This window comes from Salmo salar, chromosome 04 (genome assembly GCF_965601325.2).
Source record: "Salmo salar chromosome 04, fSalSal1, whole genome shotgun sequence".
NCBI classification, from domain to species: Eukaryota; Metazoa; Chordata; class Actinopteri; order Salmoniformes; family Salmonidae; genus Salmo; species Salmo salar.
The window spans coordinates 63257850-63283630 of NC_138294.1; the positions used below are offsets into that span (position 1 = coordinate 63257850).

A 25781-nucleotide genomic window follows, 5' to 3' on the forward strand; every position below is an offset into this window, starting at 1 on the left:
CACCTTTTTTTATTTTTTTTATTTAACTAGGCAAGTCAGTTAAGAACAAATTCTAATTTTCAATGACGGCCTAGGAACAGTGGGTTAACTGCCTTGTTCAGGGGCAGAACGACAGATTTGTACCATATCAGCTCAGGGATTCAATCTTGCAACCTTTCGGTTACTAGTCCAACGCTCTAACCACTAGGCAACGCTGCCGCCCTTTGACAATTCTTATTTCATTTTATTGAGAAATATCTACTGTATCATACAAGTACACACTTGGGGGAAAGTATACATATGCACTCTTGAGTTAGTAACTTCCTCGAGACAAGATGCCAGTGTTTTCTTTATGCTCCTCCAAATGGATCCAAAGTCAAAACATAGAGAATGACAAAGGCCTCTAGTGGTCAAAAGGTCATTGAGGGCTTCCACCATTTTAATGTAGTCAAATGGTGGGACTTCCAACTTCATTGGCTGATTCCTCCTGGTGACCGGGTCATCAGGAGGGATCAGCCAATCGTGAAGAAGAAAATGTACTAAGCCTCAGTGGCGTGGCCCATGCTGTCACAGATGCCATAATGGTACAGATACAAAGATGAGTCCTCTATCTCTATGGTGCAAAACAATTTAAGGGCCTTATTCAATCAAATCCGCTTTAGCTGACATCTGCAAAAGTTATGTTTTGACAGTGTCGGAGGTGGACCTGTGTTAGAGCTGTCAAATCCACAAGCATCTCCCGGCAGGTGTGGCTTCGTGACAATGATAAAGAGCAGCTGCTCACCGATTTTGACAACTCCAACGCAGTTACACCTCCAACACCGCCAAAACATCAGCTATGCACATGTCGGCTATTGCCGCTTAACAATTGATCTGATTGAATCTAGGCCTATCTCATATGGTTGATTTATGGAGTGGGGAAATACACTTGGTCCAAAGTGATGGTTGCGTAATCATGCTTGACTGTCCCTTATACACATTTGCTGATTGGTGATGGTTGACATAGGTTTTGAAAAACGTACAAGCGGGACTTGATACATAACAGGCTAACCAAATCTGCTTGTTATTAAAAACACGTCAAAATAGTACAAATGGAACGAGCGTCTGGTTAGAGGGTACAGCATATTATCCGAATCTACCAATAATCAAAGTTAAAATATTTATATAAAACATAATACAAATAGCAGTGTTTTGTTCCATCATTTTAAACATATATGAACTACAAAAAAAAATGTTCATGTGCAATTGATGGCATACTCTTCCCTCTGTTCGTCTGTCTGTCTGGATGGTCATGTAGAATAGATGACTCACATAAGCACAGGAGCAACAACCCTCTTCTCCGAAGTTTGATGTGGCTTCATTTTGAAACAAGGCTGCCAGAGCAATACACCAAAGCCCATGTTGTAGCAGCACTCACAGTAATTCAGTAGTGGTTAAGAGTACCTGCCCATCCTCTCATCTCCAGACCAGATATCACTCCACCACACACAGCCTCCTCCACACCTCCTCAAATCGATCCCTTCAGTCCAAATCCAGTTGAACATGAGTTTGTTTGTTTTTGTTGTTGCCCAGCAGAGGTCGCTAAGGAGTCGTCACAATGGCGCTTGCTGCCTGGCTCTATCGGCTCCTCTAGTTGCTTAACTTCCTGCTCTGTTGCTATGACATCTGTTCCACCGGCCTCATCTGCACATCTCCGATCTAGAGGCCGACAAGCAGGGTTACATACACAAAAAAATAGAGGCATCCAACAAAGTGCATGAATGTCCTCTATAAAAGCGCACTGTTTCAGACTATGCAGGTCAGGAACATGGACAACATATAGTACCATTGGTCTATCTAAGAGTTAGTCTTGAGAGAGGCAGGATATAAGTAAGCCAAATGTTGACAGAAGCAACAGACAGACAGAGCACTACTTTACCTGGACATGAGGCGGGGCGCCCAGAACGTATGTGACTGCACTGGCTATGTCTTGTGCTTTCAAACACTGCAGAGGAAAAAAGGCCAATTAGTAATACAGTTTGTTAAGGTATTTGTATTGAGAAAAACCGTAGGCCCATCCACCACAGGAGGCTGCTGATGGGAGGATGGCTCATTATAATGGCTGGAACGGACCAAATGCAATGGCATCAAAACCATGTATTTGATACCATTCCCCTGATTCCGCTCAGACCATTACCACAAGCCCGTCCTCCCCAATTTAAGGTGCCACCAACACACACAGACTCGCGCAAAGTCTAGCTGCCTTACTTTTATACTCTCATACACAGCAGCTGCTTTCTCTGGATCGCTGTTGTGGTGCCGGAAGGCAAACTCAGTCTCCACTATTCCAGGGGATATACACTATGGAAGAGAAATGCTCAAACCATGCTCGTTATTGATGTTTATATACACACACACACACACACACGGTTACACATACACGGACGAATACACACACATACTCAACAATCATCTTTCTATCTAATAATTGTATAAGACGTGTCAGATTCATATGAAAACCTGTGACAAGGTAATGTTGCTCTGCTCACCGTGGCTCTGATGTGGGTCTTTGCTTCCCGTAGCTCTTGCCGCAGCCCCTCGGTTAGAGCAGTCACAGCAAATTTTGTGGCACAGTAGAAATGTTCATCTGCACTAGGTACCATTCTATGTCCCCCCATACTATAGCAGGGAAGAAGGGAGGGCAGGAGGTAGTAAAAGAGAGTGAAATAATGGCATGTATACAATTGTGCTACATCCCCATCCTGTATCCCTCTGAATCTTCTGTCTAAAACCAAGAGTGAAATTGTATCTCCTGAGAGAGTATTTCATCATTTAAATGTCAATTATAACAGCCATTTAATGGGCTGTAAAGAAGCTGTATTCTACCTGTTAATATTGATGATGTGGCCATCGTCCACATTCCGCTCTTTCATTGACTGGTAGGCCTCACGTGTACAAATAGACAAGGCCAGGACATTCACCTATAAGGGAGAGCTTCTGTCAAAAACAAGCACCTGCATCTGCCTTCACACACAAAAATACTTGTTTAAGACAGTCTGTCTAAGTGAATGAGAATACAGTTATAGTTCTCAACAGTATCAAAGCTAAGGCCCCTTGTGAAATTACATCCCAAAAAATTACAACAGACCAAAAATGACCTCAGACAACGTACTGGTTGGTTACTGGCTGGTCACACAGGTAGAGTGTCATTGTGTGTCACTGTGTCAGATTGTGTCACCTGACTTTCTCATCCATCATATGACCGTGTCACAGTGACTTTGAGAGTGATGCCAGGCAGGGCAGGTTAAAGCCACAGTGGCGTAGCTAAGGTAGCTTTGGGGGGTTGCCACAGCAGAACAAAGTCAGAATACAGATTACACCATCTAAAAATATACACGCCATACACATTCATCTTGGCTGCCATGGCAACAGATGGACAGGCGTTAGAAATGCTCAGCTCCTCTGGAGGGATGGGACTACTTTTAGAGCAGGGGGGCTCAGCCTGGGGGTCTTGAATGGAATGGTCAAGAGCTCAATGAATTACAGTGTAAAGAAAAGTCCCAGCATAATAGATAGAGGGAAATAACACCTGCCTTCTTCCACAAGTGGACCTTTTTGCTGTACCATTGCCAGGTCTACTCTTATAACCAATGGAACAACTTCTTGTGAGGGGGAGTGTGTGTGGTTATGTGGGTTCACTGAACCCCCTGAACTATGCTTCACACCACCTACTCTACAACAACAAGTATTTTCCTTGCTTAGCTAGTTATTCTCTTCATTTTTTATATTTCTGCTTGTTAAAGCGTGTATGTGTGTAAACCCATGTGTACAGTGTGTGTGTTGTCCACTCACGTCGATCATGTTCCTCCAGCTGTCTGTCTTGCCACTGAGCAGGGGTTCATTGTGGGCCAGGCCTGCATTGTTGATACACACATCCACCCCCTGGTGCAGTGTCTTGATGGCAGAGAACATGGACAGGATGTCCTCCTCACAGGACAGGTCACACTTATAGGGGATCAGCGTACCGCTGTAGCCCGCACTCTGGCACTCTGCTGCCAGCTTCTACAAACACAACACAGATAGGGACAAGACCTCGGTCACAAATCAGGTAAACACATGACATGCAATTTTTTCCCCCCCCCTTTATCTCCCCAATTTCGTGATATCCACGCCAAACCGCGTTTCTGAACACCCGCCCACTTAACCGGGTAGCCAGCTGCACCAATGTGTCAGAGGAAACACCATTCAACTGCCGACTGAAGTCAGCCTGCAGGCGCCCAGCCCACCACAAGGAGTAGCTAGAGCGCGATGAGCCAAGTAAAGCCCCCCTGGCCTAACTCTCCCCTGACCCAGACGGCACTTGGCCAATTGTGTGCCGCCCTATGGGACTCCCAGTCACGGCCAGTTGTAACACAGCCTGGGATCGAACCGGGTCTGTACTGACGCCTCTTACACTGCTGCGTCACTCGGGAGGCCCGTGACATGAGAATTTAAAAAACTCCAGATTAAAACTTTGCATGTTGTGCTTTCAGCAATCAAACTTATTAGTAATGAAATATGACTAATGAATTTAGTCAGTCACATTGATTTCAGCTGTAAAGAAACATTGCCCTACCCATTCACCCATACATTATCTGAAAGGAGCCACAACCATAAAATCAATCCCTGTATTGCATAAAAGGAAGATGATCAGGGCAAACTCAGGCTAGTCAGCTGCAGCACACCATAACAAACATTTAATCTAGTCTTGTCTGAAGAGTGTAGGAACACCTTAATGCCAAACATCTGCAATCTCAAAAGTGTTATTGACAAAATGCAGGTATTATACAAGTTTCCTTTTGGGCCATATGTTTGTCTAGACACAGTGTCTGGTTTAAGGAAATAAGCAATACGTTTATGACCCTTACTAACCATGATGACTACAGTGACCCTTGACCCTTATGAACCTTACTCCTCCACTAAAGATGCAGCTATGGAGAGCCACAGTCCCTGCCTCCCTGACCTGCTCCAGGCCCAACCAGCACAAACAGGTCAGCCTCCCTCCCTGTAGGCCTCCAGGAGGGTGGTTCGGTCTGTCTGATGCAACTAGACACAGATTCCTTTACCGGGCACAACTGCACCCATCACATGATGTCCCTGTCTGGACTGCTCTCAGTACAGACAGAGAGGGGAGGGATGGGGCAGGAGTGTGTGTGGAGGGAGAAAGGGGGATTGGTGGCAGCAGCATCACTGGCAGGCAGAGATGATGCCAAGGACTGCATGGCACTCTGAGCCTCTCCCTCTCTCTTTTCAAGCCAAAGTGCTGTGACATTTGGGACGAGAGCACTCAGTCTCATGAGGACAGGGCAGGGATGGAGCGACATGGGGACACGTACACACACACACACACACACACACACACACACACACACACACACACACACACACACACACACACACACACACACACACACACACACACACACACACACATTAGCCCCTTACACTTGTGGAAATTGGCCTATATGGATAGGGCCAAATGTAAATGTTTCTAACAGAAGAACTATAGAAAGCATATAAATGGCCATGGTAGAAATTGATAGAGAACAGTTTGCAGATTATGGGGAAATTTTCAGACAAAAGGTGAGGAAATGCAGTTCACCTGACACAAGACAGTCATTTGTGCATTTTACTTTTCTCAGCATTAGTCAATAACAAAATCTAAAAATACTCTGGATACATTCAGCAACATAATAATCATTGTCATGTTGGTGTAGGTGCAAGATAAGAAACTGATTGCAAGGATTTGTGTGAGAGGTCTAACGGGTGTCTCCAAGTGGCCAAACAGCACAGTTCTTCAGTAATTTCAATGCACTTTAATACTCAAGAAAAGAGCCTTCAACTATAAGGTGGTTTTTTGAGCTCTCCTAGCTTTGCAATTGAGGAACTGAAGCAAGTACACTTGAGTTTGTTTTTGGAATACAGCCCTACGTCCCTACCATCACACAATTACGGTTGTTGTTTACGCAATCCAAAACCGTTCCATTATATATCGCTATCTGGGTCAGGTGAGCATCATTTGAAAGCTTATTCTATTCCCAGCATGGCTAACTAAGTTATAAAATACAATCTTACAGTGTTAGGCTTTCAAAAGACACTTCAAACAGATTGTAATTTTGGTGCGCATAGAATGGAGTTCATTCAAGTGCATGTTCCTCGGCAACATTTTCTTGACAATATGACAAACATAGGCTCATTCTGTTCAGGACAACCCAGGGTATTATGGATGTCCTCTTTGTAACTGTGGATCAAACATAGCGGTCATAAACGGTGATACTGTAAATTACATGAGTTTTGAAATATGGAAGGAAATGTGCACATTTGGACTCATAGGTGTGTGGTTTGCTTGTATGACATCAAAGCGGTATTTATTCTAATCCTCATCGTCCCATCTTTCAGAACACATCGACTCCTCTCGATTTACATCATCTCCCTCATTCAGACAATAACAAATGTGCAAAAGTAGCCGAATTAACGGGAGGGGTGGGGGCAACTTCATGTCGCGCGCTGTGCTCAAGTTTATAACGCCTGTCAGTCAAAACCCACACAGAGCTGTTTTACTATACAGCCATTGCATTCCAATTAATGCGCTTCTCAATGACAACATCTGCCATTTTTAACCCATATACGGGATGACAGGGGCTGTGAGTGGAAAGGGCTTCCTAATATTCTAAATAGCCTAGAGAGCCTCCAGAGTCTGGGATGTGGTGATTTAACTGGGAATATCTACAGAGAAGGCATTACCTGAACACAAAACCCCAGGATTAAAAATATTTTTGTAAGCTCTCTAGTTTTACAAACAAGTCTCAACAGAGTTAATAAATAGGGTCATATGAGGGTGAACATAATTCCAATTCAATAGCACAAATACAAGCAAGAGGATTTCAATTGGTAATCACAGCCTCAGCATTCTAACAGGGGCTTCCCTCTTTACCCTGCCCTGCCCCCCCACGCCTGAGTGTGTGTGTGTCTGTCTGTGTGTGTCTGTGTGGGCTAGAACAGACAGTGACTCTCAGGAAGGGAGAGGAAGGCAGGTGAGGGTAGTGTGTGAGGAAGAGGATGAGGAATGATCGCCTAACAGAGCAGTGAACTGAAGTGCAGCCTTGGCCAGGAGAAGAGAGGTGGTGATGTGAGTGAGCAGAGCAGGGGTAGACGGGACGGGATCAGGGACAGGGTTGTAAAGGGTGGGCATATTTTTTAAGTTTACCAGTAAACTACCAGAATTTTGGTATCTTTCAAGGATTTTATGTAATGTATCACAAGACATCTAGTGGCTCTTTTGACATCTAGTGACGCGTAGCCTAGCCCTGCAGGGTCGGTTTGTTATGTAAGGTCAGGAATGCAGAGAGACATCATTAACTGACTGTCTCAGGCAGTGTCCGAGTCCCACACACCCATCTAGCATCAGATAGCTCCAATCATTCACCCATACATATTATACAAGACTGAGTACGCGTTTAGCCCTGCTTATCCACAATTGTTCACACTTCTAATAGGATTTAGATGTATTTCTATTCTAAACGAAATAAATAATATTATTAATATCGGCTACAGCGCTTTCAGATGGGATGGGAGCCTATGTTGAGACAGCAGTAATCGATTAAGCTAGTAAACTACAGTGCAGCCATGAGCAGCCAGGAAGTGCTCTGAAATTAGATTTGTCTCAGGTTAACTCACTCTGCATGGCACTGAGTGAGACAACAGAAGGATTGTATGTTAGGCTAATGTGTCTATTCTCCTTTTGATCGGAAAGTGGGCATCATTGCTAAGACGGACAGTTAAGTTCACCCCCTCCCCTTCTCTTTCTCTTCCCATCTCTTTTAAGCACCTGTAACACAAAATGCAACTGGGCCTGTCACATTGCATTTTTGTCCTAATTATCAAGACTGCTGTGCCGCCCTCACAAAAAGTGAATGAGCAAGACAGAGAGGGAAAGAGAGGGTGGTTGGGTAGGTGTGGGGGTAAAGAATGGGTTGGATAGAAAGTGTACTACAAAATGAGCAAATCACAAGATTACACAGAATGGAAAGAAAATAAAAAACATTTTTCAATGAATGTAGGCCTATGCGTGTGGACAAGAGAAAATTAGAGAGAGAGAGGAGGGAAAGGGATGACAAAGAGGAGAGAAAGGAAACTGGAGACCACAGTAGTTGTCTTGCGATGTCGAGTCAGAGCTTTAAGTCTCTAATTACAGTAATTAAATGCAGTTCCTCACCATGGCAGCCAACTACCCTCCCAAGACAAATCTGCAACTATGGCAATCACATAACAATGCATGATCAGCCCAGACCTTATAAAGAACAAGAAGGCCCGCACACTGTTTAGGCTCCCAATACACCGCTTTATTGACTACGTTTTGATCCGAAACGGATCTTTGTCAGGTCAAACAGACCGAGTGTTCACATCCCAAAATATACACATTTCACCTCACATGACCATTACGCACATGATGCATGGTGGGTGTGGAAAGAATTCAATTCACTTTTGCGCGTAGTCAATCATAATTAATCACAGAGGTATATATGGTCATAAAGGATTATAACATACAAATGGGTCCAAGTAAACATTTAGGCAACAGTAAAAAAATAAAAATAAAAATAAAAAAAGAGATTATGTTGGAATAGCTGCCCATATGACCATTACGCGCAGGACGTGCGATGGCCATATATATAATAACAGTGACCTATTTAAAAAACAACTTGTGTACCTTTAATAATTTTATATCAATGAGATGGGCACACATAGTAGTTACAAAGAAATCGAATATATATCTACAAAATGACCAAGTGAATGGCAGGACAAATCAAAGTGACATATTCATGTAAGAAACGGTCTGATATCAAACTCTTGGTTCAGACATTCTAACATAAAAACTCCTTAACAGTGAAGTGAGACAACCTGTTGTAATGAATTCAATGAGTAAGGGGTGTCCCATCTTTCAAAATTAAAGATAGGCTATCTTTTTCATCCTGTCACCTGAGATCTGACAAACTGACCAAAAACATTGCTTGTCTTTCCTGAGATCATTGCCTTTAGAGTAGTAGACATCGACTAAAAGCAGGTCCTTCATGAGTTGGGGAGGAATGATGACGAGATATAAAAGGATTATGGCAGAGGAGGAGGTGGTGTAGCCGCCACTGAGAGGGTGGGTGCTGCATGATCACCTCCATTGAACAGAATGAAAGAGCAGCCACAGAAAGGTCCAAAGATTGGAGAGGGAAAAGGCCTTTATTACCACTCTCCCTGAGGATAATCAAGATAGGGCTATAAAACAGCATCACGAGCTTGTCGCTAGTTAGTCACTATATGCTCAATCAGATTAAGCCCACTAAACACACCTATTACACTGTCAATGTCAAAGCATTGCTATAGAAGCTTCGCAACAAAAACAAAATATCCTTGAAATTAGGCTACCTATATAAGGGTAGGCCTACATGCAGTGGTAAGGTAAATTAAACATATGGCAAATAATAAGTATAAAAAGTAGTCTCTGATTGGAAAGTATAACCCAGTTATGTGAATGGCTGTGACACACTGATAACATGTTGGGGGTGGGGGTGGAGTAGACTAATGACAGAGACGGCCCACCTCCAGGTGTTGTGTAACTCGCTCACTGGGTCAGGCTAGCCGGTATGCCGGGATTTTATCCTACCTGCTGACTGACTGACACAGAGCATAGGAAGCTACAGATAGGAGCAGAGGTTTACTATAAATAAGGGTGGGCCTGGGAAGCACCTCAACTGAGCCAGTCTGGCTGGTATGTTGTATGTTCACTGCAGTCAATAAGCTGATGCTACATCAGTCAAGTCAAATCAAATCAAATCGTATTTGTCACATGCTCGGAATACAACAGGTGTAGACCTTACCGTAAAATGCTTACTTACAAGCCCTTAACCAACAATGCAGTTCAAGAAATAGTGTTAAGAATATATTTACTAAATAAACTAAAGTAAAATATAATTTCTTTTTAAAGTAACAAAATAAAATAACAATAACAAGGCTATATACAGGGGGTACCGATACCGAGTCAATGTGCGGAGGTACAGGTTAGTCGAGGTAATTTGTACATGTAGGCAGGGGTAAAGTAACTATGCATACTGTAGATAGTAAACAGCGAGTAGGAGCAGAGTAAAAGAAAAGGGGAGGGGGGGTCAATGTAAATAGTCCGGGTGGCCATTTGATTATCAGTTCAGCAGTCTCATGTCTTGGAGGTAGAAGATATGTTAAGGAACCTTTTGGTTCTAGACTTAGCGCTCCGGTACCGCTTGACGTGCGGTAGCAGAGAGAACAGTCTATGACTTGGGTGACTGGAGTCTTTGACAATATTTTGGGCCTTCCTCTGACACCACCTAGTATTTAGGTCCTGGATGGCAGGATGCTTGGCCCCAGTGATGTACTGGGCCGTACGCACTACCCTCTGTAGCGCCTTACGGTCAGATGCCGAGCAGTTGCCATACCAGGCGGTGATGCAACCGGTCAGGATGCTCTCGATGGTGCAGCTGTAAAACTTTTTCAGTATCTGGGGACCCATGCCAAATCTTTTCATTCTCCTGAGGGAGAAAAGGTGTTGTCGTGCCCTCTTCATGACTGTCTTGGTGTGTTTGATAGTTCGTTGGTGTTGTGGACACCAAGGAACTTGAAACTCTCGACCCGTTCCACTACAGCCCCGTTGATATGAATGGGGGCGTGTTCGGCCCTCCTTTCCCTGTAGTCCCGATCAGCTCCTTTGTTTTACTCACATTGAGGGAGAGGTTGTTGTCCTGGCACCACACTGCCAGATCTCTGACCTCCTCCCTATTGGCTGTCCCATCATTGTCGGTAATCAGGCCTACCACTGTTGTGTCGTCCGCAAACTTAACAATGGTGTTGGAGTCGTGCTTGGCCATGCAGTCATTGCTGAACAGGGAGTACAGGAGGGGATGAAGCATGCACCCCTGAGGGGCCCTATCTTACCAAAGTCTTATGTCATGTTCTTAAGGTTCTGCAATATGACTGCTGGTTAGGGCTTTCCTTTAAAAGACTGGGTACTATATGTAGCCTACGACAGGGATTCTCAAAGTGGGGTACTGAGGTATTGCAGGGGGTCTGCGGACAGTTCAAAACAATGTATAATATACATACATATACATATATATATATATATTATACATTGTTTTGAACTGTCCGCAGACCCCCTGCAATACCTCAGTACCCCACTTTGAGAATCCCTGGCTAAGGTGTATGTAAACTTCTGACTTCAACTGTATGTATGTGTATATATATATATATACACATACATACAGTTGAAGTCAGAAGTTTACATACACCTTAGCCAAATACAAAAATACAAGTGAACTCAGTTAACAATTCCTGACATTTAATCAGATTAAAAATGCCCTGTCTTAGGTCAGTTAGGATCACCACTTTATTTTAAGAATGTGAAATGTCAGAATAATAGTAGAGAGAATGATTTATTTCAGCTTTTATTTCTTTCATCACATTCCCAGTGGGTCAGAAGTTTACATGCACTCAATTAGTATTTGGTAGCATTGCCTTTAAATTGTTTAACTTGAGTCAAACGTTTCGAGTAGCCTTCCACAAGCTTCCCACAATAAGTTGGGTGATACATGGCTTCTTCCTTGCTGAGAGGCCTTTCAGGTTATTTTTTTGAATTGATTTCACCTTTATTTAACCAGGTAGGCAAGTTGAGAACAAGTTCTCATTTACAATTGCGACCTGGCCAAGATAAAGCAAAGCAGTTTGACACATACAGCAACACAGAGTTACACATGGAGTAAAACATGTTTTTTCTCTGGTTAGTTAGGTCAGGGTATGATATGGGTGGTCAGGGTGTGATATGGGTGGGCAGCCTATGTTTTGTTCTTGTTTTTCTATTTCTAGGTTGAGTTTTGGATGATCTCCAATTAGAGGCAGCTGGTTCGTGTTGTCTCTAATTGGAGATCATATTTAAGTTGGGGTTTGTCTATGGGGTTTTGTGGGTAGTTGTTTTCCGTTTTGTGAGTATCACCTGGCGGAACTGTTGGCTGTCGTTTTGTTGTTTTTGTTACGTTACGTGTGTTTTGTATTCGGTATGCGACGGGTATTATGTTACCCATGTCATTTTGTACTTTGGTTGTGGAGTTTGTTTTTTAAATGAAATACTCTAGAATAACCTATTTGGTTTCTCCTGCGCCTGACTTCCCTGCCACCAACATACACGAACATGACACTCATGACAAAATGAACGTGCAGAACTGCAGGAAATTAGCTTGAAAACTGCTAAAAGTTCTCTCGGATGCCAAGAGGTGGGCCTTTAAAGTGTTTCTTCCCAGGGCCCAAGAGTTGGTTCGTCCTGCCATGCACTGCCAAAGTCATAGTAAAACTTATTGTATGCTATTCATTTTTTAAATTTTTTTATCTTACTCGAGTTATGAGGGGATCCCTGATTAATTTGATATCACAAAAGGGGTCTCCGCCCCCAAAAGGTTTGAGAACCCCTGGCCTACTGTACATCACTGTGGCTGAGGAGAGGTGAAGACCCAACTCTAGTAGACCAGCATTTTTCTGCATAGAAAAGTCTTGGGCGGGCCGCCTATGTCCAAACAGTAAAAAGAAAACTGTAAACTTAAACTACTAATACCAGATAGAAAGTATGTAGAAAAGATTATGGACCTATATATATTTTTATAAGATCACCTTCGAGAACTAACAATCACCAAATTAAACGCTACACAGTCAGGGAGAATCTAAAATGTAAAGAATTATGCATTCAAGAGTATTTTTGTACTAGCATGGCCCCCCATTGAATTTGATATAATGTTTAAGTCACTCAGATAGCATAAGTGTCACGTCTACTCCCGCTCCCCCTCTCTGGTGCTCGTTGTCGCCAGTTTAGCAATTATTACGCACACCTGCCACCATCGTTACGTACACCTGCGCCTCATGAGACTCACCTTCCTGATTACCTCTCCTAAATCTGTGATTCCTTTGGTTCTTTCCTTAGGCGTTGACCCTGTTTCTGTGTTCGTGTCTGTATGCTGCTCATGTTTCTTGTTTTGTTCCATGTTCGTTTATTTATTAAATTCACTCCCTGTACTCGCTTCCCAATTATTAGCGTAGACATTACAATAAGCCTTGGCCAAATGTGTAGAATTGCAGGAAACCTGCTTTAAAACAACTACATTTTGACAATGCGGTATGTATTTTAGCAGCCCATGGCCATGGCCATGCCCCACCACACCCACCACCTAAGCCCCATTTTGGTCCAGAAAAAGGCTCGCACTCGCCTGAGGAACAGCAGATCTGGGTTCAAAAACTTTGAGCATTTGCTTTTAACAAGGCACACCTGTTGATTGAAATGCATTCCAGGTGACTACCTCATGAAGCTGGTTGAGAGAATGCCAAGAGTGTGCAAAGCTGTCATCAAGGCAAAGGGTGGCTACTTTGAAGAATCTCAAATTTGAATATATTTTGATTTGTTTAACACTATTGTGGTTACTACATGATTCCATATGTGTTATTTCATAGTTTTGATGTCTTCACTATTATTCTACAATGTATAAAATAGTAAAATAAAGAAAAACCCTGAAATGAGTAGGTGTGTCCAAACTTTTGACTGGTACTGTATATTATTAATATTGTTTTTGGACAATATTATATCAATATTTGACTCCATCTTCTTTTTAAATAGTGAGCCAACACGTTTTCAGCACTTTTACTTCCCCTCATGCTCTCTCGTCTCTCTGCAGCAGACATAGTTAGCAACATCAAATTTCAATACATATAGAATCGTGAGAATCGCAACACATATCGTATTGGCACCTAAGCATGGTGATAATATCGGATTGTGAGGTCCCCTCCTCCACTGGAAAATATGAACTCAATGAACCTAGCTCTTGTCTCAGTGTTTTGTGATGCAGCCTAGTTCGGTCAGTGTATTGCATAATTCTCTCTGTCTCTCCTCTCTCACATCCTTCTGGTCAGAGCCTCTAGCTCCAACACCTCAGTGGCACTTAGGTGCTTCTTCTTTACTGTTTTTTTCCCCACTTTCCCCCCCTCAACCTTCCCCACAGAGAGCACTTCAGAGCAGACATGGGTTGAAATAGTATTTGAAAAGTTTCAAATAAGTTGAGTGTTTGCTTGAGTGGTTTTGGGACTATTTCGTTGCTTCCATTGCACCAGGCAGACTCAATCAAGCACAGCTAAAGCACTTGAAAGAAAAAAAAATACTATTTGAACCCAGGTCTGAGCGACTTCAGAGAGAGATAGAGAGCACATGCAGAGTTGCAGACATAGTAATCCTGTCTGCTGAAGCCACAGCAGCTTGAAAGGATGTGCCTGCCTGAGGGCCAACAGACACACAGGGCCAGGCTAGGTACTAAAGAAAAAGAGAGAGCTCCACAGGGTGAACACAGAGAACAAGGTCATGTTCATTAGGCACCAAACCCGAAGAAAACAGTCTGAAACTGGGAAATCACCACATCATCAGATAGGCTAGATGCAGTGGTTTATCCACCTAGATCCCAATGGAAAATCAAAAGTCAGTGGAAAAGTCCTGTGGGTCAGACAAACTGCTGCCAATGAATTAGTGATAAGCAGATGAGCTGCGGGGTGAACTGACTCATCAAATACCCTACCTGCGCTGCAGGTACTTCAACATGCAGACACAGGGATTTTCAGGGGCTGAATACGCATTTTGTTTAGGTCATGAGAATGAAGATTTTCCCAAACAGCTTAAAATAACATTGATCGTCACCTGTGAGAGATGTTGTGCCAAGAATAAGATCATGTCTTATGCAGTTTTGGCATACAGTAAAAGGTATGACAAAAGTGTCAACACTACAACACCTACAGTATATATTGCATTTGTTGGACCTTTGCTTCTCAACTAAAAACCTAGCTTTTTATTGAAATCAAAACCAAATAGGCTTTTCAAAATCAAAACAAACTTGATGTTAAGAAGCTGGATGATGGAAAGAGGGAGACAGAGAAAGTGAGAGAGAAAGAAAGACAGAGTAAGTAAAATAATGTGAAGTCACCCCTTACTGGTCTGACCCACTTCAAAGCCTTGCTTTGCTGTGTGAAAACTACTCACCATGAGCAAACTGAACTTCAGTGTAACGGCCGTCGAAGGGAGTAGACCAAGGCGCAGCGGGTTGAGTGCTCATTTTTAACTTTTATTGAACACGGAAACGAAACAAAAAAATGAACGACAGCTTCACAGTTCTGTCAGGTACAAAAAGACTAGACTGAAAACAACCACCCACAAACGCAAGCTGAAAACCCTCTACTAAATAGGACCTCCAATCAGAGGCAACAAGAAACAGCTGCCTCCAATTGAAGGTCAAACAAAAACCCTAAACATAGAAATAGAAAAACTAGGCACGGACATAGAAATATACTAACATAGAGCATATACCAAAACACATAAAACAAACACCCCCTGCCACGCCCTGACCAAACTACAATAACAAACAACCTCTTTTACTGGTCAGGACATGACAGTACCCACCCTCAAAGGTGCAGACCCCAGATGCACCTCACACAAAAAAATAAACACAAAAAAATAAACCCCAAAACAAAAAATAACCCTAAACTAAAGGGAGGGAAGGGAGGATGGCTACCGTCACCGATGGCTCCCGTGCTACACCCCCCCCCCCCTCCCCAATCCTCCTCCTATGGAGGTGGCTCAGGCTCTGGCCTTAGTCCCCAACCTAACCTGTCCACCCCCGCTGAAGACCTCGGGCTGAAGCGCGTCGCTGGAGACCTCGGGCTGAAGCGCGTCGCTGGAGACCTCGGGCTGAAGCGGTTCCGGACTGTGGGCCGTCTCTGCTGGTTCCGGACTGTGGGCCGTCTCTGCAGGCTCCGGACTGTGGGCCGTCTCTGCAGGCTCCGGACTGTGGGCCGTCTCTAGACGGGGCACTGTCGCCGGAAGCTCTGGACGGGGCACTGTTGCCGGACACTCTGGACGGGGCACTGTTGCCGGACACTCTGGACGGGGCACTGTTGCCGGACACTCTGGACGGGGCACTGTTGCCGGACACTCTGGACGGGGCACTGTTGCCGGACACTCTGGACGGGGCACTGTTGCCGGAAGCTCTGGACTCTATGTTCCCCATAATAAGCACGAGGAGTTGGTTCAGGTCTATAGCCTGACTCTGCCCAACTCCCCGTGTGCCCCCCCCAAAAACCTCTCAGGCTCCCGTAGCTCCCGTAACTTGTCCTCCCATAGTTGCCGTTCCTTCTGCCAGGTCCATCCTTCAGGCCGGTGCTCCATTCCCCGCTGCTTGGTCATCTTGTGGTGGGTGGTTCTGTAACGGCCATCGAAGGGAGTAGACCAAGGCGCAGCGGGTTGAGTGCTCATTTTTAACTTTTATTGAACACGTAAACAAAACAAAAAAAGAACGACAGCTTCACAGTTCCGTCAGGTACAAAAACACTAGACTGAAAACAACCACCCACAAACACAAGCTGAAAACCCTCTACTAAATAGGACCTCCAATCAGAGGCAAAAAGAAACAGCTGCCTCCAATTGAAGGTTAAACAAAAACCCTAAACATAGAAATAGAAAAACTAGGCACGGACATAGAAATATACTAACATAGAACATATACCAAAACACATAAAACAAACACCCACTGCCACACCCTGACCAAACTACAATAACAAACAACCTCTTTTACTGGTCAGGACGTGACATTCAGACTGGCTAACCGCCTAGAACCCACTGTTACAAGAGGGGGGAGTTGGGGGGGGGGGGGGGGGGCATGTCACTCCAGTGGCACCACGGTGACAGTCTCACAGATACAATGGGTGGCGGGCTGGGGCCAGGCAGAGAGACAAAACTATTCACAATCCACTGACTGAGCCCATAGCCTGGTCCCAGATCTGTTTGTGTTGTCTTGCCAACTACTATGGTCGATTGGTCTTTTGGCATGAAAATGACCATAGGAATTGGCAAGACAGCACAAAAAGATCTGGGACCAAGCCACTGAGCCTCATCTAAAACCACAGGAATCCGGAGCCAGAGCAGGGAAAAGACTCACAAACTCTCTACAGTGTTAGCTCCAGTCCTTTGAAACATGATTGAGCATGTTGTGCCAAGAATAAGATCATGTCTCACGCAGTTTTGGCATACAGTGAAAGGTGTGACAAAAGGGTCCGAATTACTACACCTACAGTATATTGCATTTGTTGAACCTTTGCTTCTCAACTAAAACCATAGCTTTTTATTGAAATCAAAACCAAATAGGCTTTTCAATATCAAAGCAAACATGATGTTGAGAAGCTCAAGTGGTAAACTGATGGAAAGAGATAGAAAGAGAAAGGGACTTTCACAATCCATCCACATTGCTGCTGGGTCTATTCCTGAGCATTGACACACTGACGTAACAGACAGCTGAAAAGACACTGATTTGTTTGTCAAGACAATCCACGGGTGATTCGGGTGAAATTTCTTTATGGAAGGGTGACATCCCTTTTCTGATAGCTCTAAGAGATACAGTGCATTCAGAAAGTATTCAGATCCCTTGACTTTTTCCACATTTTGTTATGTTACAGCCTTATTTTAAAATGTGACTCGTTTCAGGAAACTAGGCGTATGTCGTGGGTCACTACTTCACAGGAGAGCCATTTGAACGTAAATGTATATATATGTTTTTAATCTAAACGATTTTTGGCAGAAATGCCTTCTGGAACATCTGAACTTTCATGTGTCTTAATAACAGACTTGTATGCCATCTGTAAATATGAATAACTTCTTAAATTACGAGCCTAGTTGGTTTAGCCACAGTAAAAGGCAACACCCTTCCCGCTAGCCATGATTAGCTGAGATAATGAGTGGGCTGGACATGCCGAGAGATGAGTTCGGATTGGTCTACTATATAGCACGCTTCTGTCTATTTGAGCTGGTCAGTATGTGTAGGTAATCCTGTCTAACGCGGCTTTAAAAAAAAAAAGTATCTCGTAGTAGAATTGCATAAGTGTTGCTCTCCACTTTCTGGAGGACCGAGTTTTGAAATCAGTGGAATTAGAGCATGATAGGTAAGGAGATGGAGAAAACACCTGTCTCTGGATTACATCTTTAAACTAAGGGCAACCATGGCATTCGTGACAGGGAAAGGCATCCATCCATGTATACGGGTAAGATAGTCTAGCTAGGTACATTTTCAGATATTACATTTCTAATTTTGACAGAAAGTCGTTTTCATTTTAAGTTAAAGTGTACTGTTAGCTAGCTAGCTAATGTTAGCTGGATGGCTCGCTAGCTAACACTACGTGTATGATATTATTCGTATATCAGAGCCATTTCCTTTGCTAGTTATAGCCTGATGTTAGCTAGCTAACATTGAACCTGGTTGGTTAGCTAACTGCAGATTCATGCAGGGTAGTAACGTCATGAGTTGGGATTATGGTTCATTGTTTACCTGACTAACCCCATTCCGTACAAATTTGCGCAACCGCGACATTCAAACGAGGCTGCAATGAAAACTAACACGTCTTAACAAGACTCCACTATGCAAGTAGCCATTTCAATAGAATGTCACTGCGACAACTGTTGATAGATGTAAATTCGCTCTGGCTATCTACTCCGATTTCAGAGCACTCTTGTTTGAGTGTGACAGAACACAGAATAACTGACAAATTTACAAACGCTCAACAGCTTCCGTCGTCCTATGTGTACATTGACTTCAATACAAAACCCAGGAGACTCATGGTTCTCACCCCCCTTCCTTAGACTTACACTGCAATGATGACAACTTCCTGAGGACGTCCTCCAACGTATCAGAGCTCTTAATTGACATGTTGTCCACCCAATCAAAGGATCAGAGAATGAATCTAGTACTGAAAGCATATAAGATACAGCTAGCTAGCACTGCAGTGCATAAAATGTGCTGAGTAGTTGACTCAAAGAGAGAGAAAGACAATAGTTGAACAGTTTTGAACAAATGAATTTCTTCCAAAATGAAGGCGAAACAAGAGAGCGAGAGAGACATTGTCATTTTCACTTACTTAGCTAGCAAATACAGCTAGCTAGTTTAGCCTACTCAAACACCCTGCTCAAACAGAGGGATGCTATGTTAGCTAGCTGGCTATGACTATCCAACACAACACTGGAACTCTTCTAAGTCAAGGTAAGCTTTTGGTTTTACTAATTTATTGCCACAGGGGCCCGCCGACTTAAAGTGCTAAACTGCTTACTGACTGTACACTGTAATGTTACCGCATGATTGTATTAGGTTTACTAACGCGTTAGTTCTATTAGCTATGTTGGCTATGACGTTACTTTAGCTAATATGGTGACAGCGATGTTGGCTGTGTGTAGCAGTTATGATATGGTTTGGCTTGGAAAGGTGTTTTCGCCTGGTCACATACAGCTGATGTGTTGTGCACTTATGTCCACAAGCGACGAAGGGAAAAGATGAGAGGAGGAGAGCACATAGATGCGAGAAGGAATAAAACGTGGCCGTTATGAAAGTGAACTGTGTTTACGTGTGATCAGGGGTGTATTCATTCCGCCGATTCTATTGAAAAACGTTTCTTAAACGGAACAAAACGGGGATAAACATACCTGAATTTATTCAATAGAAACTCTCGTTTGCAACTGTTAGATTAACGATTACACAATATATCAGCTAGATGCAGGCAAGAGTGTGCAAGGCGGTATTGAATGTGTCACTGTCTGTCCATGTGTCAGTGACTGTCACTTCAAATTTTTCTCTCGACCTGTGTGCACCAACATGATGGCAACCTCATGATGGGTATTGGGAAAATTTGAGTATCATGTAGTAGCCTAAACCTATTGCGATTACATTGAACAGGGTGAATGGAATTTGAATAACAGTCATTCAATATGCTGTAATAGAAATAAGGCCATGCTCACGAAAAAAAATGATCGTCCTCCCTCATCTTAAAAGGCACTGATTGCCACTGTCTGCTACAGTGAAACCAGTGGTCCGGACTGACCAGGGCCATTGTACCACTAAAGCTCTGCTGACATGCTGACATGAACACACAGCTAATCAAAGGATTCAACCACATATTCCTGGAGCCTTACGGTGCTGTACAGGTCTCTGTTCAAATAATGACACAGAAATGTTAAGATATGCTAATGATGAAGATGGTTGGATCAAAAAAAGGTTGACCTTAGAAACGCCTGACCAATCAAAAGGACACCAACTGAGACAGGGGTCTGGGGCCCCTCCCTCTTTGTTAGCCCCTCGTCTCCCCCTTCAAGCCAAGGTCAGTGGAATATTCTAGCTGAATTATTTCACACTAGATCCAAAGATGACACCATGATCATCCTGCTGGAACTGCATCATGCCACGCACCACCACTCATACATCTTCTAGGATTTGACTGAGCCCAAAGTGCAGACACTCATAGATTAAATGACAGACACCCTCATTGCCCCCCCTCCAGCTTGTCCTAACCTCCCGCCTGGGCCACACATCACAGTCACACTGAAACCAGTCTTGTCTAAAGTCTCAATGCACAGTCCTGTGTGGTCTTATGTGGTACAGTTGGTAACAGTGTGATGCAAAAAAATTGCACTATACACTCACTATACAGTAAAGGTCCATTTATATTGGAACAGCATGGGACGATTAAGTACTGCCGTCATTTTTATGTGAATTACAGTTCAGAGTCTGACCGCAAGTGGGATGCCTTTTTACCTGCTTGTTGGCCCGTGATAGGAAATGTACAAAGCATCGTTCCAACACTGATCTATTAAAATGTTGCTTTAGTCGCATTGGATAAATGTATCTGCTAAGTGAATTATAGCCTACTGTAGCTATTATATTAGTTAGAGTGCACTGTATGACATCTGTGGGTGCAACCACAAACTAGGCCTAAAACATGGCCAACTGCTGTAACATGGCAGGGCAAAGCAGGACAAACTAAGGCATCAATCTTTGTTTAAATCTATTATCATTCTTAACATTCAACCAATCAAACTTACTGACAGTCTAAGTAATAAATCAATGAAGTTCTATGTAAAACACCCAAAGGGGACTGGAGAACAACAAAACACACCCATCAACCCACTAGGCTATTGCTCTAGCCTAAATATAGCCCAAGGCACTTTGCTTTTATGTGACAGTCAAAGAGCTCCTGAATGTGAACGACCACAGCGCAGGGCTGGCATAGGCATAAAATTGATGACCATGAATGCATAGCGAATCTTCTTAATGAAGTCACTGAAACATAAGGTCTCAACCTACTATCATAGGATTCATTATATTGAAACACCTTGGTAATTACTATAGCATTATGCAAGGTAAGAGGTCACCACAGTCCTACTGTAGCTAGATAGGATGAATATCAGTTTCAATGAGAGAATGGATTGTTTAATGTCAGTAATGGCCTGGCACCTGCTTCTTGAAGCCAAGTTTCTCCTATTCCATCTCCCCATTCCTGCAGGCAGCCCTTGGCAACCACACATCTCCATCCATCTCATTATAGTCTCCTTTTCTGTTTTCTACTATTTTTCTACCCTCTCAGTGACACTGGCCTCTACTGCTGTCACATTCCCCCTAAGTTTCAACTCCACTCATTCAGGCTTTTGTTACACAGGAACTGGCCAACCAGATAATATAGGAACATTAGCCATGGGATTAGATAGGGTTTCATCTAGGTTTATAGACGGGTGTGTTGTTTAGCAATGAAACCGATGCGTGCAGATCTTCAGGACAAAACATATTGGGTTGGTTTAGAATTATAGAATTATTGACAACATGTAAACTATATTTTGTCTTCAAATAACTACATTTTCAACTAGCTAAAACGGCAGGTAGCCTAGTGGTTAGAGCATTGGGCCAGTAACTGAAAGGTTGCTAGATCGAATCCCCAAGCTGACAAGGTAAAGATCTGCTGTTCTGCCCCTGAACTTGGCAGTTAGCCCACTGTTCCTAGGCCATCATTGTAAATAAGAATTCGTTCTTAACTGACTTTCCTGGTTAAATAAAAACAAGACACCTATGATTCCCCACATGGCAGCTTCTTGTCATTGTTGCTAGCTATCTGACCATTCAGAATCATAACACACAGCCTTCTACCCATGCAATGTGTGCGCATCCTTTTGACGTTGTTAGGAAACCTGTCTATAACTACCTGTGTCTTGTCTGCTATCAAAGAACATAGCTATCTTGGGATATGTAGCCTACATTGTACTCATCACCTCATTTTCCCCATGTAGAAAAAGAGCACAAAATGGTGATGGAGACTTAGTTACAAGCCCCCGTTTCAGTGAGCGCATACCCTGCTTGGCACTGTTATAGCCAGTCCCCAGTGTGGGTATGGCAGAGGGGGTACAATGCCAGCTTTGTGCCCCCCCCACCCTTCAGCTCAAACACAGACAATGCTCAGAGGCCTCATACAAGTGATGCAGTCTGTCCGAGAGAGGGGGCGTTGAAAGCTTGTCACTCTTTCTTCACCTTCCAGCTTCCACACACTCTGACATCTTTCCCTCAGTTCTTGGCCAAACATTGGAGATGGCCTGTGGTTGCAAAAGTGTCAGTGGAATCTTGTGTAAAGCCAAGCATATTCTAATAAAGAACAAATAACCTATTGCTTAATGTCTTTTTATCACCCATGATTTCCAATGTCAGAACCCTGAAATTCAAAAGGTTGCTGAATGGGTGGCAGGTAGCCTAGCAGTTAAGAGCATTGGGCCAGTAACTGAAAGGTCACTAGTTCAAATCCCTGAGTTGCCTAGGTGAAACATCTGGTGATGTGCCCTTGAGCAAAGCACTTCGCCCTAGTTGCTCTGGGTAAGAGTGTCTGCTAAAATATGAAAATGAATAGTAAAGCAATTTTCTCTGTGGTCAAGAAAGGTGTCAGAGTTTGCCAACCTTCAAAACAATGGTGACCCTGTAGAATAATAAGATGTCTTAACATTGCAGTAACTTTTTGTAGCCTAAATAATGGAACAAATCCAAACTTTTAACAGTGGACAAAGTCTTCCTTATCAATGGAAAAGAGTAAATCTTGTCTATAGGTTGCAATGGCACGCCGTCACTGCTCTAATCTCTGATTGATCTAGAGAAACTAAGTGGCTGTGGTGTTTTGCAGAAGTCAAGGACAGGGGCCCATAGAGCCCCACAGTGGAGGTGTCATAATACCCATAAAACCTAGCAGTCAAACAGGGAAATGGTTCCAATCGTTTTTATGTTTTTACACCATTCATTTTTCCCATTGGAGATTTTAGAAACAGTAAAATAAAATAAGAGCTGCGTTTCGTGTAGGCTTACCCTGACGTGATATTTTGATAACCATGTAAATCTCTCTTGGACAAGGGGACTAGTTTTTTTATATATATATATTTGGGGACTTTTACACCTTTTTCTCAATACAGTTTTGTCCCATCACTGAAACTCCTCTACGGACTCAGGAGAGGCAAAGGTCGAGAGCCATGCGTCGTCCGAAACACGACCCTGCCAAGCCGCACTGCTTCTTGACACACTGCTCGCTTAACCGAGTAGCCAGCCGCACCAATATGCCTGGACAAGGTGACTTTTATTAATATATTCGTCTCTATTTAATCTCATATTTGAAAATGCTAATTAGCTTCAAAGTAGACATTTTGGAAGACCACAAATCCCTGCAAGCTCCTGCACGTCATCTCTATCTGAAACCTTTGCTAAACAGGTATTGTGCCAATTTAAAACTTGTACAAGACAGTTCACAGAACTGTCAATTGAAAGACATTTTGCCAATTTATTCATTACTACATTTAGCTAACATTAGACAGTTAATACAGAGATTCTTACCTTTGCCTCGATTTGGCAGTCTCTTCCAGATAGCAGCTAATTAGCTTTTATTGTTTTGCGGGTAAATACAGACAAATATATTGATAAAAGTCACCTTGTCCTAGTGAGATTTACATGGTTATCAAAACAATTGGAACCATTTCCCTATTTGACTGCTAGGTTTTATATTTATTATGAGTCATACTGTGGTACTCTATTCTGGCCAAAGCTGGAGCAGTTAACGATTGACAGGACAGGAAGCCAGGTGATCAGCAAATGGGTGGAGGTCTAAAGATGCCAGTTGCACAATCTCTGTGTGTGTGTGTGTGTGTGTGTGTGTGTGTGTGTGTGTGTGTGTGTGTGTGTGTGTGTGTGTGCTCCAGAGGCGCTGTACTACTATGGCTGACCCTGTAAAACAACACATTACACTGCACATATCTGGTGTATGTGACCATAAAAAAATTATATTCACTTGTTTTAGAAGACAACTTTTGTCAGTAATGCAATGTTGACAAGACATGCCACATCTATTTCTCAATCTTAGGAGAGAGAGAATGAGAATGTGTATTTAAGTGATAATGCCCGAGAAGCCACTGTTCGGAGGATATATTGTCAGGTGTTGTTAGGCCCGAGATGAAGTTGAGTAATGATTAAATTAGCAACAACAGACAGCAAGGTTTATACAAATCTCTGCTGTTGAAAACTAAATGTTAGTCTAAAAGAAATGTGAGATAATGTATAGATGCTTTTTATAGTGGAGATCAAGTTTATAATTTGCCTGGCTGGGTTGATGAGACAGTGTATTACGCAGTTAGATTGAAGTGAGTAAATAAGCATTTTAACTTCATAGATATAGGCGGTGGTAACTTGTGGAATAGACACCGTCTGGAATGCAGTTTTAACCAATTAGCATTCAGGATTAGACCCATCCGTTGTATAAAACGGAATAATAGTGATTAGATATGTAGCTAGCTAGCTAATAACTGGGAAATTAATTGGACATTTTCTTAAAATGGTACATGAAGATTTCTAAAAAGAAACATCAGGACTGGCATTATTATGTGATAACATGTTAATAATAGCCTTTGTGCTACTTTGTAATAAATGCATTATGCATTGAGAAATCTCACTCCATGTTATTATAGATTTTTTACAAGATAGCAAAGCAAGAAATATGACAGCAAATTCCATTAAATCATTGTAACTCGCATGTAAAGCTTGCGTAAATTGTATTTAAAAGGTTACATTTATTTCAATTGGTTAAACCAAAGTAAATCACAAATGTATAATTTTATTCTGAATTCTATAGCAGGCAAACCTATTGCAGACTAGAATCGGCTGGCTAATGCTAGCTACTGTGTATCTCTATCGAATACAGTGAGAAACAATGACCGTAGTTGAGAAAAAATGGCTATAGCTACCCACTGCCAGTTAGCTGCACAATAGTCTTTTGGCGCAGTTCAGCCATCCGAGGAACTGTCAGCTCGCTACTTTGAGTGACTGCGACAGTTTTCTCACTTTTACATTGTTTAATGTTTACTCACCTCTATCTTGTCAACATTCCTGGCACATCCCACAACCTTCATGCCGTGTTGGACAAGTGCCCGTGCAACAGCCGCTCCAATCCCGACCGAGGCTCCAGTCACGAGAGCTACTCTGCCTTTCCACCGCTCCATTTCAATTGATTATTTGGCTATTACAAAGACTAGCTAGCTAGTTTTCAAAACTGTCGTTGTAGGACGACAGATTTCGTTTACCTATGTCTGTTGAACAGTCACAATAGACATAACAGTTACTTGTTTATATGGGGCGGTCTGTTACACGGTTCAACCCTCCCTTATACTGTTTTCGTAGCATCCAGGAAAAGGCACAGTGCGGAAACCCCAATCCCTGCGCTCGGGATTAAATATTAAATGACAAACATTGCGCTATGTGTTTGGTTGACGTCCCCTCCAGCTTGTTTATTTTTGCGCTTTTACTTTCGCAGACCTGAAACCGCTGCATTGCTAGGCCCTCATTGCAGAATTTATGAGCAATAAAGAAATACATTTATGT

At 42.9% G+C, this 25781-nt stretch overlaps 1 protein-coding gene across 1 annotated transcript; it reads right to left on the reverse strand.

The window, feature by feature from the left end:
- LOC106603495 (dehydrogenase/reductase SDR family member 11) lies at positions 1-25605 on the reverse strand. Its single transcript, XM_014197265.3, has 7 exons — positions 25271-25605; positions 3811-4020; positions 2845-2939; positions 2508-2637; positions 2227-2319; positions 1898-1963; positions 1-1677 (listed from the first exon to the last, which is right to left on the reverse strand). The coding sequence occupies exons 1-7, from the start codon at positions 25400-25402 to the stop codon at positions 1636-1638; spliced, it is 768 nt and encodes a 255-aa protein (XP_014052740.1). The 5' UTR covers positions 25403-25605; the 3' UTR covers positions 1-1635.
- Between the last annotated feature and the right edge of the window lie 176 nt (positions 25606-25781).

Excerpts from the sequence above, each read along its gene's own strand:
- LOC106603495 (XM_014197265.3), bottom strand. The coding sequence starts at position 25,402 with ATGGAGCGGTGGAAAGGCAGAGTAGCTCTCGTGACTGGAGCCTCGGTC. Across the intron at positions 2,940-3,810 it reads GCTGGAGGAACATGATCGAC|GTGAATGTCCTGGCCTTGTC; the intron begins GTGAGTGGACAA and ends TCTCCCTTATAG. Across the intron at positions 1,678-1,897 it reads GCGCCCCGCCTCATGTCCAG|ATCGGAGATGTGCAGATGAG; the intron begins GTAAAGTAGTGC and ends GTCGGCCTCTAG.